Here is a 24,419-nt window from a genome sequence, read left to right on the forward strand (position 1 = left end):
TGCAACATCACTGGAGTGCCCAAAAGCACAAGGTGTGCAATACTCAGAGACATGGCCAAGGTAAGAAAGGCTGAAAGATGACCACCACTGAACAAGACACACAAGCTGAAACGTCAAGACTGGGCCAAGAAATATCTCAAGACTGATTTTTCTAAGGTTTTATGGACTGATGAAATGAGAGTGAGTCTTGATGGGCCCGGGGCTGGATTGGTAAAGGGCAGAGAGCTCCAGTCCGACTCAGACGCCAGCAAGGTGGAGGTGGAGTACTGGTTTGGGCTGGTATCATCAAAGATGAGCTTGTGGGGCCTTTTCAGGTTGAGGATGGAGTCAAGCTCAACTCCCAGTCCTACTGCCAGTTTCTGGAAGACACCTTCTTCAAGCAGTGGTACAGGAAGAAATCCGCATCCTTCAAGAAAAACATGATTTTCATGCAGGACAATGCTCCATCACACGCGTCCAAGTACTCCACAGCGTGGCTGGCAAGAAAGGGTATAAAAGAAGAAAAACTAATGACATGGCCTCCTTGTTCACCTGATCTGAACCCCATTGAGAACCTGTGGTCCATCATCAAATGTGAGATTTACAAGGAAGGAAAACAGTACACCTCTCTGAACAGTGTCTGGGAGGCTGTGGTTGCTGCTGCACGCAATGTTGATGGTGAACAGATCAAAACACTGACAGAATCCATGGATGGCAGGCTTTTGAGTGTCCTTGCAAAGAAAGGTGACTATATTGGTCACTGATTTGTTTTTGTATGTCAGAAATGGTATATTTGTGAATGTGGAGATGTTATATTGGTTTCACTGGTAAAAATAAACAATTGAAATGGGTATATATTTGTTTTTTGTTAAGTTGCCTAATAATTATGCACAGTAATAGTCACCTGCACACACAGATATCCCCCTAAAATAGCTAAAACTAAAACAAACTAAAACTACTTCCAAAAATATTCAGCTTTGATATTAATGAGTTTTTTGGGTTCATTGAGAACATGGTTGTTGTTCAATAATAAAATTATTCCTCAAAAATACAACTTGCCTAATAATTCTGCACTCCTATATATATATATATATATATATATATATATATATATATATATATATATATATATATATATATATATATATATATATATATATATAGTGGAGGACTGCTGGCTTACCATGCCGGTCCCCACCCCCCAGGAGGAGCTCTCCCGACAGCAGGATCGTGCCCCGAGGTCCAGGAGGGCCTTATGGACTTTGTAGTGTTTATACACAGCCCTGCTGGATACCTTGGGGACCACCAGGAGTCGCTGTGGGGGGGCTTATGGGCTCTGTGATGCAGTATGACCCGGGAGTACGTCACGTAGGGTCACGTGACGGGAAGAAATGTCGTGCTCCCGGGTTGAAGTGGTGGATTGATTGCCCTGACCCGGAAGGAATAAGGAACTGTGGACTGCTGGGACAGGAACACCTCTGGGTCAGGGGCTATAAAAGGACGATGCCTCAGTCCAGACACTGAGCTGAGCTGGGAGGTAGAGGAGCAAGTGTCTGGGCGAGGAGGAGTGTTTATTGTGTTGGAGTTAGTGATTTAATAGTTTATGAGTAGTGTGGAAGGTGCTTTGTGCACGGTGAAAAAGAATAAAAAGTCTTGGACTTTTACCCGGTGTCTGGAGTCATCTCTGAGGGTTCAAGGGAGCGCTAGTGCCCCCTACTGCCACTATATATACATACATATATATACATACATATATATATATACATATATATATATATATACACACACACACACACATATATACAGTGGGATGCAAAATTTTGTGCAAACTTGTTAATAGTCATTATTTTCCTGTATAAATCGTTGGTTGTTACAATAAAAAATGTCACTTAAATATATCATATAGGAGACACACACAGTGATATTTGAGAAGTGAAATGAAGTTTATTGGATTTACAGAAAGTGTGCAATAATTGTTCAAACAAAATCAGGCAGGTGCATAAATTTGGGCACCGTTGTCATTTTATTGATTCCAAAACTTTTAGAACTAATTATTGGAACTCAAATTGGCATGGTAAGCTCAGTGACCCCTGACCTACATACACAGGTGAATCCTATAATGAGAAAGAGTATTTAAGGGGGTCAATTGTAAGTTTCCCTCCTCCTTTAATTTTCTCTGAAGAGTAGCAACATGGGGGTCACAAAACAACTCTCAAATGACCTGAAGACAAAGATTGTTCACCATCATGGTTTAGGGAAGGATACAGAATGCTGTCCCAGAGATTTAAGCTGTCTGTTTCCACAGTTAGGAACATATTGAGGAAATGGAAGACCACAGGCTCAGTTCAAGTTAAGGCTCAAGTGGCAGACCAAGAAAGATTTTGGATAGACAGAAGCGACGAAGGGTTAGAACAGTCAGAGTCAACCCACAGACCAGCACCAAAGACCTACAACATCATCTTGCAGCAGATGGAGTCACTGTGCATTGTTCAACCACTCGGCGCACTTTACACAAGGAGATGCTGTATGAGAGAGTGATGCAGAGGAAGCCTTTTCTCCACCCACAGCACAAACAGAGCCGCTTGAGGTATGCTCAAGCACATTTGGACAAGCCAGCTTCATTTTGGAATAAGGTGCTGTGGACTGATGAAACTAAAATTGAGTTATTTGGGCATAACAAGGGCGTTATGCATGGAGGAAAAAGAACACAGCATTCCAAGAAAAACACCTGCTACCTACAGTAAAATATGGTGGTGGTTCCATCATGCTGTGGGGCTGTGTGGCCAGTGCAGGGACTGGGAATCTTGTCAAAGTTGAGGGAATGCATGGATTTCACTCAGTATCAGCAGATTCTGGAGACCAATGTCCAGGAATCAGTGACAAAGCTGCGCCGGGGCTGGATCTTTCAACAAGACAACGACCCGAAACACTGCTCAAAATCCACTAAGGCATTCATGCAGAGGAACAAGTACAACGTTCTGGAATGGCCATCTCAGTCCCCAGACCTGAATATAATTGAAAATCTGTGGTGTGAGTTAAAGAGAGCTGTCCATGCTCGGAAGCCATCAAACCTGAATGAACTAGAGATGTTTTGTAAAGAGGAATGGTCCAAAATACCTTCAACCACAATCCAGACTCTCACTGGAACCTACAGGAAGCGTTTAGAGGCTGTAATTCCTGCAAAAGGCAGATCTACTAAATATTGATTTCATTTCTTTTTTGTGGTGCCCAAATTTATGCACCTGCCTGATTTTGTTTGAACAATTATTGCACACTTTCTGTAAATCCAATAAACTTCATTTCACTTCTCAAATATCACTGTGTGTCTCTCTTATATGATATATTTAACTGACATTTTTTATCGTACCAACCAACGATTTATACAGGAAAATAATGACTATTAACAAGGATGCCCAAAATTTTGCATCCCACTGTATTTTGAGTATACTTTATACATAAAAGATATGTTGTCGTACCTTGCATAACTGAATAACCTTTATGTCAAAACTGTCAAAATTTCATCCTCCACTGTAGAGGAGTTTTAGGTGAAACACTGTTGCATTTTTTGATGCGGGTGAATCACCCTCAACATCTTCCCAAAATGGAAATTACTTAAATGTAGCGATTGGCTCAAGTAAAGTTGAGTCTTGAAACCATCTGTCAAAGTCTGACAATTTTCAATCTGCTCTGTAGCGTATGCTGTCAAGTTGCGCACACACCTTCCATTGTGTCTCCAGCTCTGATGCGAGGTTTTGGATGTTCCCCAAACCAGGGCGCTGCAGCTTTGAGGACAGATGTTGCAATTTTCGTTTGAATGCATTAATTGAGCTAATCATATTGACCATGGAGTTCTCTTTTCCTTGCAGCTGTAAATTAAACTCATTCAACATGTTGGTCATATCAGAAAAAAATGGCAAGTCTAGCGGCCATTGATCATTATTAAGTTGCTTGTATTCTGCATGTTTAATGACAAGGAGAAACTTCTTTTTCTCTGGCCAGGGGTCTTGAAATCTCAGCAGGAATTTCTCCCTAGCCATCTCCCTCAACGAAGGCCTCTTTTATCATCTCTCCATCTTGGAAGGACTTCTTATGCTTAATGACTGAGTGACTCACCTGGAACGATGCCTTTGCTTATGAATTCAGCGAAGTGAAAAATGACGGCTGTCCGATTAGCTGCGATTTTAGTTCCTTCTCCTTTCTCTTTCTCAGATTGCTTTTCAGAAGGTAGTCAGTTTTGTAGTTTTTATGAACAGTTCAAAAGTGCCTTTCCACATTTTCCTTCTTTGGAATAGTAATGATAGATTGACAGATCAGACAAACGCACTTCGATTGTGACATTGTGAGAGAAAAAAAAATCCTTTTCCAATTCCTCCTCCAGCCATACCCTCCCCAAACATTTTTTTTTAAATCTCTTCTTTAGTCAATATAAATTAAAAGGCTAACTAGATCACTTAGATAGCCGGAGTTTTGCAGTAGCTCACGCGTTTGATTGTGCACACGGGATGTCAAGTGTGTTAGAAGAAAAGAGATCTCAGACTGGCCACCCTGTATGTCAATCAAGTGGCAAATGTCATAGGGAGGATATATGATAGACTAATGTTTAAAAAATGCATTTTTTTTTAATGCAATGCGATCTACCTGCACTATCTTTCCGATCTACCGGTCGATCGCGACGTATTAGGCACCCCTGCTCTGAGGCATTAGAAGTTTGACAGAACGTTTGTTTATCTGCACACTATTTAAGGACTCAGCTACTCTGAAGTTATACTATACATCAGGCAGCCTCAAATATCTGACCTCCATGAAATTCTAAATCGCTGTGGAATGTGTTGGGGATTTCTGAAGTGTGCAGGTACCATTCGCAATCCCGCTTCCCAATAATCATGCCAATTATTGTAGCTGTACTGTATTGAAATTGAAAGGAGTAGCATTTTTAATTGTACAACTCTATCATTTGACAAATCAGCCTTAAGTGTTCAGATACAGGTTGTGTGTCTGTATTAAATATACTGTCACATACAAAAGAGGGCTAAACCTAATATGTAAAGTTGTAATTTCTTGTAATTTTTGCTATTAACAATTCTCTAAAAAGGTCAGATCTGTGTCAAGAATTAGTTAAAAATTTGGAACCAAGTCAGTTTTGGCTATGGTGTTAATAATATTGTTTTTAAGACTGGTTCAAAAGAGGTTTAAAGATTTAATAATTACATCACAGATATCATACATATTAGAAAGAAGAAAAAAAATCCAAAATTCAAAAAAGGTAAACTAAAGCAGAAAAATGTTAGAGGTATAATACACAAGGATAGGAATAGACCGCTTATTCTGTCTTGGCAGTAGAAGTAAAGGGATGGGTAAGAGAGAAATATAATTATTTTCTCAAATCTTTAAACTAAAATATTTGAAAACCTACCAACTAATTATTGACACATGATACAGAATAATCAGCAATTTACTCTTATCTTCAAAGGAAAGAAATACATACATTAAAGACAAATTTCTTGGCAAAACAAAACAATAAAACAAAATGGAAGGTTCAATAGAAACAATGTTTTCCGGTCACTATCTGACTTATGGCTACCATAGTATTAAATACTCACTGGTGACCACTGTAGTATGTGAATCCCACAAAAGGTAGCTGGTTGCCAACAAATGCCTTAGGTATAGGAAAGGTCTCTTCCTCCCCTTTGTCTTCCTCAATGTCATCAAAGTTACTTGTATCAATATCACTGCTTAATTCGGGCACAACAGGGGCAGCAGCTATAAAAGAAATGTTTAAGACAGAATTTTCTTTAAAATGAAAAAAGTAAACATAAGGAAAACTATTTATTGTAATGGAATGGCTATAATTTTCCTGATAACATATTTAAATTATTCAGTATGTTTTCTTTGGTGTCACAAGACTAAAAGAAACTGCCTATTAGAAGTATGAAGCAAATAAGACACCTGTCCAAGAGCAAGAAACAAGCTGAAAAAAATGTCAGTATGGATTAAAAACAAGCTAACAGAAGAAGGGGGTACACAGTAAAATGCTGTTTAGCTGCAAAACTACTTCTACATTATTTTGTTTTAAAGAGTAACAGCTGCTTGGCATCTCAGTTTCAAATCAGAAAAACCTTGTTGGAAACTGGATATATATTAGACAGACCAAAAAATTAACTGACTTAGTTCGTATAGATCATTCATCCATTTCTAGTTTGGCATCATTCTTTTCCATGTCCCATGGTAGTCAATGTGTAGCTAAAAATGAATACTTCAAATCTAGTCACTGGGTAACATTAGGATGGATGTTTTAAAAGTCAAAAATTAATTCCTTGGCATCTAAAATGCAAGTTCAGAATGAGTACTCAGCACTAGGTATCACATATTCTGTTGACAGTGATGATAACAACATGGTCATCCACTTATAGTGTGGAATGTTAAAATTCCAAACTATGTCAACAGTTGAAATAAGTTGCCTTGAAAACCCAAGGAATCTGACGTTGAAGCTAAATAGTCTTCAGTTTTATTTCAGTATTAACAATATTTGTATTCATCAACCTGTGGTATTAAAAGCCATTAAACATTAATGTAAACCAAAGTATAAATGAAAATGTATGAACTTGTCATGGTTCTTTTACCAGGATTATATAGAAGAGATCTTTTTTTTTTTTTACTGTTGGCTACATTCTCTTAAGCAGCGATGAGCAATACAGTGTGCAACTAAGAACATTTGTACAAAAATGGGGTGATTTTTGGGAAATGCTGCAATTTTGTGATGAGATGGCCTACTTCCTAACTAAATATTAAAAATGGCAGGCAAACTGCTTGGCTGACTGCAGAATTATTCAAGCTACAGATGTGTAGTCTTAATTCCTTGACTGTTATTTTTTCACAGCTGCTGTTTTCACTGAATGCTACTTGAAAACCCTGAACCCTGGAGCATCTGTTCCAAAACAATTTAATACCCTCCAACAGAGATCATAACTAGACATATTTTTATTAGATTGTTTTTACATGCTTCTCCTCATATATCTTTGACAAACTGGAAAAGGTGCAACATGTTAGAGCTAAACACTATTAAGTATTAACTTCTCTTCATGAAGAAGAAAAAAAAAACTTCTGATGAGCACTTAATTAAATCTAATCTGCTTCTGACTTCAACAAGAACAAGACATCTCCTTTAAGGATGAACACCATATAAGCCACCATATCAGAGTGGTGGCTCTGAGGCTAAGGATCTGTGCTGGTATCCAGAAGGTTGTCGGTTCGAACCCCCGTCACTGCCAAAAGAGATCCTACTCTGCTGGGCCCTTGAGCAAGACCCTTAACCTGCAATTGCTCCAGGGGCGCTGTACAATGGCTGACTCCAAGGGGTATGGGAAAACTAAAAATTACCTAATACAAGAAATTGTATAAGGTGAAATAAAGAACAAAAAAAATATCAGTGTCAGACAATAATAAAGAAAAAAATGCCTTGTATCTGATGTCAAGATTACTTTCAATATACTCGACCAATATGATGTCACACAATGTATATGCCATAAAAAGTCTGCTCACTAAATCCTGCAAGGTCTTCTAGGTAAAATGTCAGTTGTGTGGTCATTTTTATCATGCATGAGCAAAACAGCAGTGCACTTGTTCTGGTGTAGTATTATAAATAAATTTTGAAAAAAAAAAGTTTTACTATTCATTTAAACAAGCATGTTGCCCATTTTCAAAGTTAAAGGGAAAAATGTATTCATAAATTACAATCTGCTTCTTTCAAGAGGACAAGACCTTCATTGTAGATAACTTGAAAGCAAAACCATTCATCCATTTTCATGTAAAGCAATTAAGAAATAGTAAAGGTTTAGAGAGTATGTTACCATCATTTGATTTCAAGTTAAAGTTAAATTGACATATGCACAGTGACATTCTCTGGCACTATAATTAGGAAATATCAGTACTCAAATGTGGAGCAAATAATTAAACTTCTGAATTCTTCCTTTCACTAAAGTGATTTGTTGAAAAAGGAACATAAAAATGTGTTACTGAAATTTATTAACTGGCAAATGTCAAAAATATTTATTGAAATAAATAAAATGTTTTAACATATTTGACTTGTCTGAACACTACATAGACACCTGGCTACATTCATCTCACATAGAGAACAGATGGAAAAAAGGAGAAAATAAATATTAGTACCAGATCCATCAAATATGACAGAGTACACTTCAGTTATTAGTAATGATCCAGAATATGCATGCTGGTGCTTCTATAACCTAGACTGCACCCCTCTACTGATTCCATAGAACAACAGATATTATCTGTGCCCTTTTAGCAAACAGTTTACTAAAAGGAGAATTGGTCTTCCACATTATCATCAGACAGCAAACACAACACTAATTACTACAAACCTAAAGCTAATGTTGTGATCAAATGCAACAGTGCACTGAAAAGGCAGAAATCTACACCAAGCTGCTGTCACCACAGATGATAAAAAGAATGTGCTTTATTAGCCTTAATGAGAATTTATCAAGCTTTTCTATAAATATATATATATATGACAGCTTTGAAATGATAAATCTATTTCTACTATAAGAGCATTGTGGCAAGTCCACTGCTTAGAAAAGAGCACCGTTTTTTAATAATAAAAAATTAATTGGCCAGCTCATTCTTCATGGGTGTTTGTACACTCACGCAGCTCCAGGGAGTTGGCGGAGTACTGGGGGGAGGTGCACCTTTCTAAAGGTGCGGCCTTTCTTGTTGCTTCATCTGCTTCCTGCAGTGTGCGATTGAGACACTGAGCCCACAGAGCCTTGTAAGGACGAGCCAGCAAAGGAAAATGAGGAGAAAACAAAAATGAATTAAGACCGATTTGGAAAAAAAATATCTGAGGTTAAAAGATGGAGAGCCAGTGTGAGCAGACAAGAGAGAAGTCAGACAGCTGGGAGGAAGTCCGAAGTGGAGGGTGTGAATGGCACTCCAGGGGCTGATTGCCACTCCAGCTAAGTCACCTATGATCTGGAGTGGCCGAAGTGTTGCTCAGTTGTAGCAACTCAACAGAGAGAGGCAGCATGGTTGCAGGGGAGTGAGAGGCTGAGAGAGGCGTTTTGCGGGTGGTGTCGTGAACCACATGAACACAACAAGCCTGACAGTGGGAGTTGGAGGATCGACTGGGTGCCTTGCCTGGAGCCAGAAAGGGTACTGAAGGTGGGCTGAACTGTTGGATAGGCACCTCCTTGGCTGCAAAAGTTCATACTGGGTTAAGACAAGGAGACATCATGTATAAAAGGACTGCACCTGGGCTTATGGTTTTAAGGACAGCTCCTGCCTTTGTTTTAACCTCATTTTTAAGGGTTTATTTATGAATTGATTTTAACCTCCACTTTCACTTTTATGGATTATTTATTTAACTAAGCACTGCACTTTTTGAACACTGTTTGTTTGGACTTGTTTTAATAAAATCATTGAGTACTTTACACCTTCCCCTTGCTTTGTGTGGGTGTCCTCATTTGCTGGCTCATCCCTTGGAAATGTTATTGGTGGTGGTGGGTTCAAGAGGCCCCAGTGGCACCTGGTAGCAATGAACCGACCTGCACCATCACAAACATAGGTCTCTTAAGACCTTAGACATACCACTGCAATAAAATCTAAAGAGATGAGACCTACAAAAGAATTGTGTTGGAATAGGTTCTGGCTTATTACAAAACAAATTTGACTACAATGAGTTCAGACTACATCATTACATGCTAATAACATTCCATGAAGAAATTCAGACAGAGAGACCGATCTATAATTTCAATGGGAAATTAAGAATAGTCACAGTCATGAAAACAGAGTATATAATCTACTACTTCAAAATCTCAGGCATGTGCAAACTAGTATGTGCTGCAGTAAATTGATTTTGGTTTAGTTAAACAGATGATTTAAAAACAAATATCTTGTTTTCTTATCTCAACTTTACTTTTAACTTAATCTTTATAGAACAGCAGAAATGTGCAATCTCCATTTAAGAATTCCTGTTAGTGGTGGAAATGGCTGGACACTCTATGATGGAGTTTGGAAAAAAGAGTGACCAATTTTAAATATTCCTATAAAACATGTACAATGCTGAGTGACATCATGAACCATATAATATCCAATACCATAAAAATGAACATTTATTCCATGACAAATCAATACAAATGAGAGAGTCCACTTCTGAACACTTTGAGAACCCACTAAGTCCACAAATAATCCAGGAAAATATTTTTAACCTCTAAACAAAACCAAAGCGAAGCAGTACAAGACACAAAAATATCACAAAAAATATATACAAGTTTGACATCTATTTTGGTTTTTTTTTTTGAGAAAGACAATCAATCACTTTCTATGGTACAAAGCAACATATATAGAAATAATTGTCAATTAATTTTACAATGATACATAGAATAATCATCAAGTAACCAATTATTCTCCCTTCATTATTCTTAATTTTCTTAGTTGTTTCACTAAATAATGCCCATCTCTTTTAAAAACTGAGGAGGTATAATGTACTGACCTAAGAAATTATATGTAGTCTACTGCCTAAGTTTGATGTAATGCTCCAGAATTTTTAGAATCTTGTAAACAAATGCAGCAAAAAGACAGCAATGGAGGTGAAACAATTCTGGGAAATCTCTACTATGATGCAGGGAATGAACTACATAATAACATTTAAAATATGTAAAATTACATTAAGATATTTTTGTACCAGGATAAATAAAGATGCAAATATAATTTACAGCATTTAAAATGAACTCATTTAGTACATATACTTATAAAACAAATACATAAAACAAGAAAAGTACTTTTAATACAACTTCTGCTTTCAATAATTCTTTAATAATACTAATAATTCTTTGCATTTATATAGCGCTTTTCTCACTACTCAAAGCGCTCAGCAATTGCAGGTTAGGGGCCTTTCTCAAGGGCCTAACAGAGCAGAGTCCCTTTTGACATTTACAGGACTCGAACCGTCAACCTTCCGATTGCCAGTGCAGATCCCTAGCCTTAGAGCCACAAGTTAAAAGAAACAAACTAATGGCTAGAATATTCACAGATCTACGAACATCACATAAAAATGAGGATTTTGGACTGCAAGTGTGATCAATCAGACTTAGCAGATAATAACTGCTGGCTCAGAAGAAAATGAAATATAAATATATTTATGAAAGACTGGTTGATCATAACCAAATTGATGCTCCTACACAAATGGTAATTATGACAACAGAAAAACTTTGTTTAATCCTCCAAATTCAAAACCTTTACTGTATGTGTCACAGCGAAAATTATCTATAATTTTCAGACTCCTGCTACACTAATGCCCAACACTTCCTATTTCAGTTAAAAAAAATGCACAGTATATTATACTTACTGTCTCTAATACTCTCCCATGACCACTGGTCATTCTTGAAAAAAGGATGTCGCTTAATTTCTTCCACTCCATTGCGCCCTAACCGCACTTCCCTAGAACAGAGAATTTATATTTATCAAAATAACTTAAGATGTTAAATCCCAATGAAAATTCATTGCATATCAGGATAATTAGTTCTATTAACAAAGGTGCTGTACAGATTGTGTGACTGGCTTCTATCCACTGGATCTACCCTTAATTGAATGTTAAAACAATTAAACAGAAATTAAAACGGTGAACAAGAATGTGTGACAACATTTTTATTCTAAACATAAGTGGTGACATTCTTATACTGTACCTTGTTTAACAAATGTAAGCAAAAGAGATTATACTAGAATATTCACTGAATATTTAAAACGCTGAACAGAGACAAAGTAGATAAATTCTGGTTTATGTAAAATGTTTACCAGACATAAAAGATGACTGCAGAAAGAAAAAAAAGTGCATTAAAAACATTAAAGGTAACTCTGACATACTGAATGAAGAAATTATACAGTTATTAATTATCATATATAACTAAATCTACACTGCTTGAATTCTTAAGTAAACATTTCATGAACTACAATAGGTTTTTCATGATTTCAGAAGATGAAAACTTGCTCGGACATTACATAGTGGATATCATAACCAGAATATAATGTACATATATATAATAAATGTTTCCTACCTATCTGTAAGAAAGGCACATATAAGATTTTTAGCATCTTTAGATATATCATTGTCATCTGGAAAAGTGAGAGCATTCTTGTGGTTCATAATTTTGCTGTATGTTCCAACTAAAGAATCTGCATAAAATGGTGTGTCCCCTGAAAAAGAAAAAAATAAATACAAATTTAAAAATAAGTCACCATTTGAACTATTTAAGTCAATGAATACACTGAAATTATGATTTCACTGATATTCTACCTCAGTTACTCTTACTCATTTTTCAAACATGTTCCCTTTAGCTTAAAAAAATCTAAATAATAATCACTAAAATGTGAATAATATAAATGTTAGTAGCTTACAGCATGCCATATATGCAATATGATGCAGATTCAAAGAATGGAAAAATGAAAGAAGACTCTTTAAAGTGACTCAACTAGTTACCAGATATTTTGGCATAAACAGAATGCCAGTAAATTGAAAGCAGTAAATTGTTTTCCAACTATTGCTTCTAGGAGAGGATGTTTTGATTCCTGCCTTACTTATATAACATCTGAAGCAATCTATGACACTTAGTCAATTAACTATTCAAATAACAGTCCACCTCTTTGCCTCCGCAGCACCCACTGATGCATTGGTCTTCCTATCTCAGAGCTCATGCATGTTCATTGCTCCCTTTATTTAAAATGAAAAAAATATACCCAAACCATTCACATACCACAATTTTTCTTTATTTTTTTTTTAAAAACCATATTGTGCCTGTCTCATAAAATAACAAACTGGTTGTGTGGACACAAATAGCAGGCAGTTTTTCTTATAGTTTCCAAGAAAGACTAAGAGTTTGACACAAATAAATAAAAGTTAATTTGCCAAAGTTTCACATGGAGCTGTAAAGTTTATTTGCATAGCAATGGCCAAATCTGTATTTCTCTCTGCAAAGTGAAATAGATGTTAAGGTTTTACCACTGTTGCTTGCTTACTAAGCAAAAAGTCATTTAACATCAGACATGGTAAGTTTATTAAGCACCCTGGGCATTTTGCATATCGCAGTAATTTGCAATGATGTTGGAAATAATTCTTAACAAAAATCTCAATTTCGCACACACTCCCTAACAAACTGATCACAGAGATTCCAGCGAAGTATCAAATCAATAATTCCTACCTCTACAACTACACCTTTTAAAATAAATTTAACTCTGAAATTATTTATTTCTTACTTTAAAACACCTTAGTTCCAGCACTTACCTACAAGCATTTCATACAAAAAAACTCCAACAGACCACCAGTCACATTCTCTTCCATAATAGCCATCTCCACCCTGTGACTTTAGTACCTCTGGGGAAATGTAATCAGGAGTTCCCACAGCTGTGTCACATCGTACCATGCCATCCTTAAACATAAAAAATATAGAAATACAAGCAAGTTTCTGTAAGAATCTTTCCAACTTCATAAGATGAATTTTAGAGAAAATGTAATTGTCATTTAATTTTTTTGTATCATTACGTTTTGATAATTAAGGACTAGACAGAACAAATCTAATGTAAAAACATACAGTGGGTATGGAAAGTATTCAGACCCCCTTCAATTTTTCACTCTTTTTTATGTTGCAGCCATTTGCTAAAATCATTTAAATTAATTTTTTCCTCATTAATGTACACACAGCACCCCATATTGACAGACAAAAAAAATAATTTTTGAAATTGTTGCAGATTTATTAAAAAAGAAAAACTGAAATATCACATGGTCCTAAGTATTCAGACCCTTTGCTCAGTATTTAGTAGAAGCACCCTTTTGAGCTAATACAGCCATGAGTCTTCTTGGGAAAGATGCAACATGTTTTTCACACCTGGATTTAGGGATCCTCTGCCATTCCTCCTTGCAGATCCTCTCCAGTTCTGTCAGGTTGGATGGTAAATATTGGTGGACAACCATTTTTAGGTCTCTCCAGAGATGCTCAATTGAGTTTAAGTCAGGGCTCTGGCTGGGCCATTCAAGAACAGTCACAGAGTTGTTCTGAAGCCACTGCTTCGTTATTTTAGCTGTGTGCTTAGGGTCATTGTCTTGTTGGAAGGTAAACCTTCGGCCCTGTCTGAGGTCCTTAGCACTCTGGAGAAGGTTTTTGTCCAGGATATCCCTGTACTTGGCCGTATTCATCTTTCCCTCGATTGCAACCAGTCGTCCTGTCCATGCAGCTGAAAAACACCCCACAGCATGATGCTGCCACCGCCATGCTTCACTGTGGGGACTGTATTGGACAAGTGATGAGCAGTGCCTGGTTGTCTCCACACATACCGCTTAGAATTAAGGCCAAAAAGTTCTATCTTGGTGTCATCAGACCAGAGAATCTTATTTCTCACCATCTCAGAGCCCTTCAGGTGTCTTTGAGCAAACTCCATGCGGGCTGTCATGTGTCTTGCACTGGGGAGAGGCTTCCGACTGGCCACTCTGCCATAAAGCCCTGACTGGTGGAGGGCTGCAGTGATGGTTGACTTTCTACAACTTTCTCCCATCTCCTGACTGCATCTCCGGAATTCAGCCAAAGTGATCTTTGGGTTCTTCTTTACCTCTCTCACCAAGGCTCTTCTCCCCCGGCTAGCTCAGCTTGGAAGGGTTCCAAACATCTTCAATTTAAGGATTATGGAGGCCACTGTGCTCTTGGGAACCTTAAGTGTAGCAGAAATATTTTTGTAACCTTGGCCAGATTTGTGCCTTGCCATAATTCTGTCTCTGAGCTCTTCAGGCAGTTCCTTCGACCTCTTCAGGCAGTTCCTTTGACCTCATGATTCTCATTTGCTCTGACATGCATTGTGAGCTGTAAGGTCTTATATAGACAGGTGTGTGGCTTTCCTAATCAAGTCCAATCAGTATTATCAAACACAGCTGGACTCAAATGAAGGTGATCTCAAGGATGATCAGAAGAAATGGAAAGCACCTGAGTTAAATATACGAGTGTCACAGCAAAGGGTCTGAATACTTAGGACCATGTGATATTTCAGTTTTTCTTTATTAATAAATCTGCAACAATTTCAAAAATTATTTTTTTTTCTGTCAATATGGGGTGCTGTGTGTACATTAATGAGGAAAAAAATTATTTAAATGATTTTAGCAAATGGCTGCAATATAACAAAGAGTGAAAGATTGAAGGGGATCTGAATACTTTCCGTACCCACTGTATTTAGATAAAAATGTTATATAATATCAGTTCAAATTACCGGTACAATATTTTAAGTGCATTGGAACATCTTGGTATTTTCAAGATGTTTAAAACACCCAGGAATTTTGTTTTAAATTGCTCCTTTACCTCCTCTATCTTTCATTCTGAGGCAGGCTATTTGTAATTTATGCTTGTAGTTTCCTAATTCTGTTTTCATTTGCCATCAGTCTGTCTAGATTGTGACATGGTGTACTTGTAAACAGAGATATGAGCTATGTATGGCACTGCTAAACCTGTCTTATATATTTTATAATGAGCAATGCCCCAAATGCTTTATATTTTGATTAGGCTATTTCTGGGCAGGTTCCTTGCATGTTGACAAAAATCATCATTTACTAATTGTCAGTAGTTTCTCATAATGAGCATTTAAGAGTGATAAACAGAAAAAGTTCAAAACAATTGGGCACAATCACTGCAGTCTTAGAAAACAGCATGATGTGGTACTTGAGTGACACAACCACTTAAGTAAACACACAAGTTGCACACTTAAATAACTGTGGTAAAAATAAAAATGCCAAACAATGCTTAAAGAATAGCATTTGGATGTCATTATACTTTATATAGTTCCTACGTTAAGAAGCATTTCTTGTAAAACATTTACCTGATTCATTTTCATGCAGGTTCCAAAATCAGCAAGTTTCAGGTGCCCAGCTTTATCCAATAGCATGTTATCTGGTTTTACATCCCTGCACAGATAACCCAGTACAAAACAACATTTCATTAACAAAATAGCACAGTGAAATTCTTCAAAAATATAACAAATTTTTGTATATATTAATTTAAATATTTCACAACTTTATTTGACACTTAGATTAGTACCTACACTATTCCAAGAGATGGGAACTAAATGGGAAAGAGTTAATATTAAGTATTCATTTTAAGATACTAGCAGATGGCTACCAATGGTAAAGCAATGTTTTGATTTTTTTTTCTTTTAAGATGAATTAATTTTTTACTAATCTTACATAAATAAAATAAATTAATTTCTCCCATTGTACTCTGGCCAGTAGGTATCGACTCTTCTAAATCAGTAAGGTGAGATGGCAACCTCACAGCGTAATGTAAATTTGTAGTGGGACTACATAAAATGTCAATTGTGCTTCTTCCATGTTTGTAAGTGTTATCTTTGTCTGGCCTTTTCCCGCCATATATTTTAATGTACATGAAAAGCATTTCCCTCTGCAAACAGCAAGAACATCTGCAGCAGCAACATTTACCTTTTCCTGGAAGGTGTGGATCACCTATAATTGTATAATGTAGTTGTGGTGCAATATGTTTAAAAAAACAAACAAAAAAAAAAAAAACGGCTGCCTCACACATCAGGTCACATTTTTGGCCACAATAAATCAGTAGCCTTCAGGGACAGTTGAAAGACCACTGTACCATCACAGTAGAGTTCCAAGGTAAAATGATAATTACGTATCCCTGTGTGCTATCTGCTATAAATTAACTGTCCTAGTCTTATTCTGGAGAATGCGGAGATACTTGAAATTAAACTGTTTAAAAAGCCAACCTTTGTTTGTTAAATCAGCATTTGATCTAGCATCTCTCACACCAATATTGTGGATATGATGCTTTAATGATGCTATTGAATTTTTTCATTTTTTTTTAAAGTGAGTCATAAGATACTATTTGAATGTTTTCCAGAGAATTCTGAAAGAAATCTCAAGAATTTACTTTTAAGAAAAATAAATGTAATAGTTGTCATCTACTTATAATTGTGGAAAAAGCACTGGCTTCTAATGCTGTCTCTTAAAAAAAAAAAAAGAACAACAAAAATGACCAAACTTTACTTTCAACAATAAAGAAAACTTTTTTTTTTTCATTTTGTTGCAGTAAACTGGTAATAGTATAAACTATAGACTATAAAAATTCTGCTGGATAAGTGAAAGTAAAACTTATAGACTACACAAACACAATTAGTTATGTTATGAAGGTATGAAAATACACAATTATCTATAAATATTTCTCTCTCTCATATATACTATACATTTTATAAATACACATTTTATATATATATATATATATATATATATATATATATATATATATATATATATATATATATATATATATATATATATAGTGGAGGATGGCCAGCCGTTTATCCCAGCCAATACCCCCAAAGCCACCAGGTGGAGCCCTCCTTGCAGCATGAAGGTCCCCAGAAGACCAGCAGGGCATCATGGACAATGGAGTTTTTATGCACAGCCCTGCTGGATGCCATGGGGACCACTAGAGGACGCTGCAGGTACGAGTAATGGATATTTTCACTACGCCCCGGAAGCACACGTGGACAAGAGGAATGATGTGCTTCCAGGGTGAAGAAAAGATCTTGTACCTGACCCGGAAGTGATTGAGAGTCACATGGACTGGGGATTAGGAACACGTCCGGGTCAGGAGATATAAAAGGACTGTGGGAGCTCCCAGACGGCGAGCTGAGCTGGGTGGAAGGGTGGCAACGCGTCTGGGAGTGGAAGATTGTATTTTTGAGTATTTTTGATTATTATTGTATGAATATAGTGGAGGAGAGAGTGCTTTGTACACTGTGGAAGATTAATAAAGTCATCATTTGGACTTTTATCTGGTGTCGTGGACAGGGGTTCAAAGGAGCGAGAGCTCCCCCTATATATATATATATATATATATATATATATATATATATATATATATATATATATCTTGTGGGAAGCCTGGAATGGCAGAAAGGGGACTACGTCACCTCGGGACCACGAGAGGGCAGTCACCCTGGTTGGTATGGGGACCACGGGAATACAGCATGGAGGCTCAACCCTATAGGGGCCCGTGGTCACCGTCAGGGATGCCTGAGACTCCCAGAGCACTTCCACCACACCCGGAGGTGCTGGGGGAAGGAAAACCAGGGACACCCGGAGTGCTTCTGGGTGCTCAGCCAGCACTTCCACCACACCAGGAAGTGCCGGCAGAAGTTCATCGGGAGGCACCTGGAGCATGTCCAGGTGAACATAAAAGGGGCTGCCTCCCTCCACTCGTTAGCTAGAGTCAACTTGAAGAGGAAGATATGTTTGCATTCTTTTAATTGTGAGAAAGAACTGTCATCTCAGTCTTGTCATGGAGCACAGTTTAAATTTTTGACTAAAGAGTGTTATTTCATGTCTAGAGGGCTCTAATAATGTTAAAAAACATATTTAGAAGGTCGTAAACAGGTTTTCAATGCTCTAACTGCGAAAATATTAGATTTATAAATAAAGAATCCTACTTCTGGGAAATTCATTTATCTGTCTGAAGCGGATCAACCACTATAAACGAGGGTTTACTGTATAACTGTGCGGAGAATATTTATAAACAGTGTGGGAGAGTTTCTAAGAGCTTAAAATATATAAAAATAACCATACAAACATATGGCTTCTACTTCGCGGATTTTCCCCTATCGCGGGGGGTTCTGGATCGCAACCCCTGCGATCGAGGAGGGATTACTGTATATTATTGTATATCAATACTGTATATCAATATAATATATATATATATAGTTAAATTAAAAAGTAAATACCTGTGAATGAAGCCCATAGAATGGATTCCATCTAGTGCAAGAACTACTTCTGCTGTGTAAAACCTGGCCCATTTTTCAGGAACATCATAATTACTCATCAGATTGACTAGGTCTCCTCCTGGCATGTATTCCATTACCATGTAAAGATAGCGGTCATCTTGAAAAGCATAAAATAGCTTGAAAGGAAAGGTAGTAATTAATGATTATTAATTATCTGAATTTTCGGGATACCACAGAACAGATATCCTTATGAGTCTATTAATAAACATTAACTTGCATTACTTTTTAGAGCTATGATTATTAACAAAATGCTAAACACACAGCTATAATCTGCAAATGTGTCAATCGGAAATGACAAACGTGTAATACAAAATAAAATTTATAACACTTTCTAAAATTTAATACCCACAAACTTAATGCTTAATATTCACTTCAAATTAATCTTAGCATAAACAAGATTTGAAAATCTGTGGAAAAAAATGTTTAAATTTAAAATGTTTAAAACTTAATTAGTTCTGTAAATGAATGATAGCCTATAATGTCAGGTAAAAAGGCAACAATTTTTTTTTGATCATTTGCTGTTTTTAGAACATTACCTGGCATGTGAGATTGTCATTATTCTTCCAACTCCACACAACCAGAAAAGAACTGTGATAACAACATACTGGGCTACTTGGGCCACCCTATCCTTAGAGATGACTTCTGTTATCTCCTGAGTAATCTTCAAAACCTACCACATTAACTGAGCGAAAAGCCAAGCAAAATGACACCTTTTATTGGCTAACTAAAAAGGTTACCTGAAGAAGGGGCCTGAGTTGCCTCGAAAGCTTGCATACTGTAATCTTTTTAGTTAGCCAATAAAAGGTGTTATTTTGCTTGGCGCTTCTCTACATTCATAATGGCTAACACGTTACAACACCCTAGTACTACCCACATTAACTGAAAAACATAACCACTTCATTGTGTGCTAGGTATGTGCTGTTTGTTTTGGAGACCCCACAGCAACAATCAGTGCACTTTCATTTTAAATTAAGTGTGATGATAGTAACTGAAGTCTTTTTAAAGTGCACTTGTAATTACCAACACAAACGATTTTGTCTGCATACTGACACTTGTTTCATACTCATGGCTGAGAAGCTACCCAATCAGAGCACGCGGTTAAGTTCCTGGGTGCTGATTGGCTCAGCGAAGAAGCGCAAAAGTCAATTCCGCTTTGCGTTAACCAGGAAATCTCGTCTTGCTCATTCAGCATCAACGTGTTTTGCTGTGTAAAGAGTTAAGTTTTGTCAATGAGCTGATCGATGCCCACTCCGAGACACTGAGCAACGAAGATTTGGCCGAGATGACCAAGTCAGCGAGCGAGGAAGATAAGGAATAAGAGGACCCAGCACAGGAAGAAGACGCCAGCCTAACTCTTGAGCGTCTCGCGACCATTCTACGATAGGCAAAAGATCTCCAAATATCGGTTGAAGAATGGGACCTGCAAATGATTTGTTCTTTGCAATTTAGAAATGCTGTTGACGACACCACGGAAATGTATAAAAACCTCCCTACACAAATGAAAAAGCAGCGCCAGCAACTGCCCATCACAATGTTCCTTACCCGCAAAACACCACCTAGTACGCCTTCAGTGGAAGAAGAAATTCCTTTAGAAGAGCTGTAATGCTATCCTTTGTTAAAATTAAACTCATCGTTATCAGATAAGTCGTCGTGTCATTGTTGGCGAGTACCCATAACTAATTTTCTACGTACTTAGTACATATATGTACGTTTAGTGTAACTGTAAACAAATTTTACTGTATACAATTTTTCTTGCATTGTACGTATTTATTGCTGGTGGCCTGTCTATCTAATGGGTGTAACATATGTGATATCGGAGACGCTCGATATCTTTAAAATAACATTTAGGTTTTACTGTATATAAACAGTGTGTTTACATACATAATTTCAATGAATCTTACCTAATATCTTAGAGAATATAAAGGGTTTATGCTGTATAACTGCGGTGGAAATGTTTTCTAAGAGTGTGGGAGAGTTTATAAGTGCTTACAATATATCAAAATAACCATATAAACATATGGTTTTTACTTCGTGGATTTTCACCTTTCGCAGGGGGTTCTGGAACACAACCCCAGCAATCGAGGAGGGATCATTGTACAATGAGTTTTCCCAATAATTAAGGGTTTTAAGAACTGAAGATTGAATTGCTGTCATTATTTTTTGGTTTTAAGATCACGTCATACATAGACACATATGTCTTGAAACAATAAAAATTGCTTTTTCGTGGGTGCTGCCATTTTTTTTTTAGTTTTTGTGCAGCTTTTTTTAACCTTTTAGCTAGTATATGACAGCCAGGAGGTTGTAACTATTTCCACAGTATAATGGTCAATTTTGTGCACTTCTCACTTGTCCAAGATGCTAGATTAAATAAAAAGCAAAGTGAAAAATGTATCTTTGTGTTAATAGTGTGTTTATGTTTTCTGACCTTGATTTTTAGATCATCCTATTTCCTTTGTTCCGTTTGTTTACAAATCTGTCTCTGCATTTTTTCATCCTTGGCAGAATACTAACACTCAAAATGCTCAGTAAGGCCTTGTTCACACGGGCGTTAAGTTTTTGGATAAACGAACTTGCTCTGAACGTCCTAGACGTTTATGTTGCATTTTGTGGTGGCGATCGATTGACTTCTACACGGCGTTGTTTGTCTCTGTCTAACGCCAGCCTGCAGCCCAAATTGTAGTTTGTGTGTTAACCTGTGGAGGCAGTGTCGGGAACTGGATATGAAAGCCCTTGTCATTTTATTTGAGGTGCCTCCTTTCAATATGGACCATTTTGCTATGTTAGATATTAATCTTCTTGTTTTAAAAATACTGTAATACGACAGCGTAGGGAGAGAAAAATCCGCTGCCGCTACTGGGTTCATCCTCTGACTGCACAACGTTGGGTTAAAGGAAGTTTTTTTTGTGCTTTATGAAGAAATGCGAAAATTTCCACCCAAGTTTTTTAATTACTGTCGGATGTCGGTTTCCACTTTTGATTGTCTGCTGCAGCTGATGCAATGCCACATTGCACGCCGATCAACCAATATGCGACTTGGTGTTAGCCCTGAAGAAACACTACTTGTCACTTTGACGTAAGGAAACAGTAGTCGAGTGTGCGCTTACACCGGTGTTATGCACTGAAATGCCCCCCCGCCATGGATTGCCCCCCTACATAATCGTTATCAAATATTATATTAGAACATAAATTAATAGGTTCATGGTTTACAAATTACATGAGACAATAAAATAAAATAAGCATATATGAAAATATATATGTTGTATATGAAAACATAAAAATATTAATATCATGGGATATATCCGGTCCTCCGAAGCGTAAAATAAGCGCAGAAAAGCGAACTAGAAGCGGTTTCCTTGCGTTCGTTGGGTTTTGAACGCCAAGAAAAAGCTGCATGCAACGTTTTTTTGATGCCGTATAAACGCGCTGCCGGACAAACGCACATCACCAAAGCCTGTGTGGACACTCTCATTGGCTCCTACGTGTAGAAAACACTCGGCGCTTGATCCACGCTCACGGACGCTACGAACGCAAAAACGCTCGATTTTAACGCCCGTGTGAACAAGGCCTTAAAAGACAGTTGTACTTTCTTTGCAAAATGTCAGTACCTGATAGGGCTGAGATGAAGGTTGATAATATTGTCCATCATTGATTGGCTGGGTACACCATCAATGTAAATAAATATTGTCAAGTGATTCCAAATATTTGCAGAAATTTCCTCAAAGCACTAAATTGCATCCATCAATTAATTTTTAATTCTTGTGTGCTTCAAAGGAATCTTTCAGGTACTCATACTCATGGGTATGTTGGTACATTAGATTCCTGGCTTTAGCAAGTTTAGCAATAGTACACTGTAGCTGAGTTAAGGCAGCCTAATCAGTGTGTCAAGCACAAAGATCGAAAAGGAAGGTATATTGATAGCATCGCTTCGATGCAGTGACCATTTAATCCATATAAAAGCATTTATTCAAATTGATTTTATACTGCAAATGTAATTTATGTTTCATGCTACTATGGCACCATGATTTTTAGAATTTTTTATGAACCTGGAATGAATTACCTTTAAATCAAAGTAGTAACATTATGGAGTATACTATATGTACTGAGTTGCAGCAGTCAGTTTGACAACAAAACAAACTCCTGTGTCCGAAGCTAATATGCTTGTGCAACAGAACCTCACTACCTTGTATAGACGCTTTCTGTGGTACACGGTCAGAGAGCAGCTAATTATTCGCAATCGACAAGCATCTCTTCAATCACCCTACCACAGCAGCTACCACCTCTGATAGAATCAAACGTTGATGTTTTGAAATGACGATGCAATTATGTGAAATTTTAAGACAGACCTACTACCTATATTAGTAGGCTGTCAATATGTATGCAATCTATATAATTATGTAAACCCATAACATTTCTGAATTTGGGCAGGTTTTTTTTTTTTGTTTGCGGATATGTTTGAAAATATTGCTGTTCTGTATTTGAGTGTTTTAAACAATATTTTGCATTAGTTTACATACATTTTAAATGCATATTTTTTTCTTTGATTATTCTGTATTTAGATTATCAGCCATGTTGTGCATAATTAACATAACAACAAATGTGTAATGGTAAAAAAATTGAAATCAGTAAGTTCATAGTGGTCAAAATGATGTGCTGGAGTCAGGACTGTCCAAAATATATTTATTATCAATTATTTAGTTTCTGATAAAGACAACAAGCTTGAGTTCAGTAGTTAGTGCCACAACAGTTAATTCTTTATGATATTCTTATAATATGCATTGCAATGTTAATATCTGAGAATATTTTAAAAATATATTTTTAAAATATATTTTAAGTATAATGTTTACGTTCCTGTGAGAAAGCATTCATTCTACTTCATTGTTTTTTTTATCAAGAGAATGTTATTAGATCCAAACTCAAAACCAAATATTACAAAAAAGAGGTATAAAATAAATGAAGTAACCAATATCCTATGTAAACAACTGGAATCAAAAATAAGTTATGCCACCTAGAAGAAATTAACATAAACAGAACATTCCTATAGTTGTTGGCATAGTGATGTTTTAAGTATCAAAAGTTTCTTTCTAGCTCTGAAGCAACATGTCAATGAGCCAATCTAATAGGTCAATCCAAAAATTCAACTTTTTCCAACTATTCTAATGTATACATTCACATGTATTTTAAAATCACTGTCTTGTTAAATGACTACACTGTGCCTTCAACAGACCGATTTCCAGATATTAACCTAAGGTGAACCCCACAACATTAAGTAGATGAGGGAGCGAACATTAAACAAATAAATGAACAAATGGAAAAACAAAATACAGCATAAACAGAAAGTAAAACATTTTCAATGTAAATTAAAACAATTGTTTGGCATCATGGTTTTCCTTCTATTTGATATAACTGTAAATATTTTATACCTGAACTACCCAGGGGCTATTAGCAAAAGCCATAATATCTCTTTCTTCCCAGAAGAATGCAGAATCAGACCTCTTGATCATTTCAAATTTGCTGAGAAGCTTCATTGCAAACACTTTTCTTGTTGATTTATGCCTTACCTAAAAAAGACATAAAACATGCACATAAAGAAAAAG

At 36.7% G+C, this 24,419-nt stretch overlaps 1 protein-coding gene across 2 annotated transcripts in view; it reads right to left on the reverse strand.

The window, feature by feature from the left end:
* The window catches only part of rock1 (Rho-associated, coiled-coil containing protein kinase 1), a 188,801-nt gene that overhangs the window by 48,833 nt on the left and 115,549 nt on the right, over positions 1 to 24,419 (reverse strand). For both annotated transcript variants that reach the window (XM_039754719.1, XM_039754718.1), the window contains exons 4-10: positions 24,246 to 24,383; positions 18,766 to 18,941; positions 15,838 to 15,922; positions 13,268 to 13,412; positions 12,045 to 12,183; positions 11,339 to 11,430; positions 5,580 to 5,739 (exon numbers count right to left, since the gene is read on the reverse strand). In XM_039754719.1, coding sequence (XP_039610653.1) covers positions 5,580 to 5,739; positions 11,339 to 11,430; positions 12,045 to 12,183; positions 13,268 to 13,412; positions 15,838 to 15,922; positions 18,766 to 18,941; positions 24,246 to 24,383 — 935 coding nt within the window. The remainder of the gene's footprint in view (positions 1 to 5,579; positions 5,740 to 11,338; positions 11,431 to 12,044; positions 12,184 to 13,267; positions 13,413 to 15,837; positions 15,923 to 18,765; positions 18,942 to 24,245; positions 24,384 to 24,419) is intronic.

This window comes from Polypterus senegalus, chromosome 5, assembly GCF_016835505.1.
Source record: "Polypterus senegalus isolate Bchr_013 chromosome 5, ASM1683550v1, whole genome shotgun sequence".
Lineage (NCBI taxonomy): Eukaryota > Metazoa > Chordata > Cladistia > Polypteriformes > Polypteridae > Polypterus > Polypterus senegalus.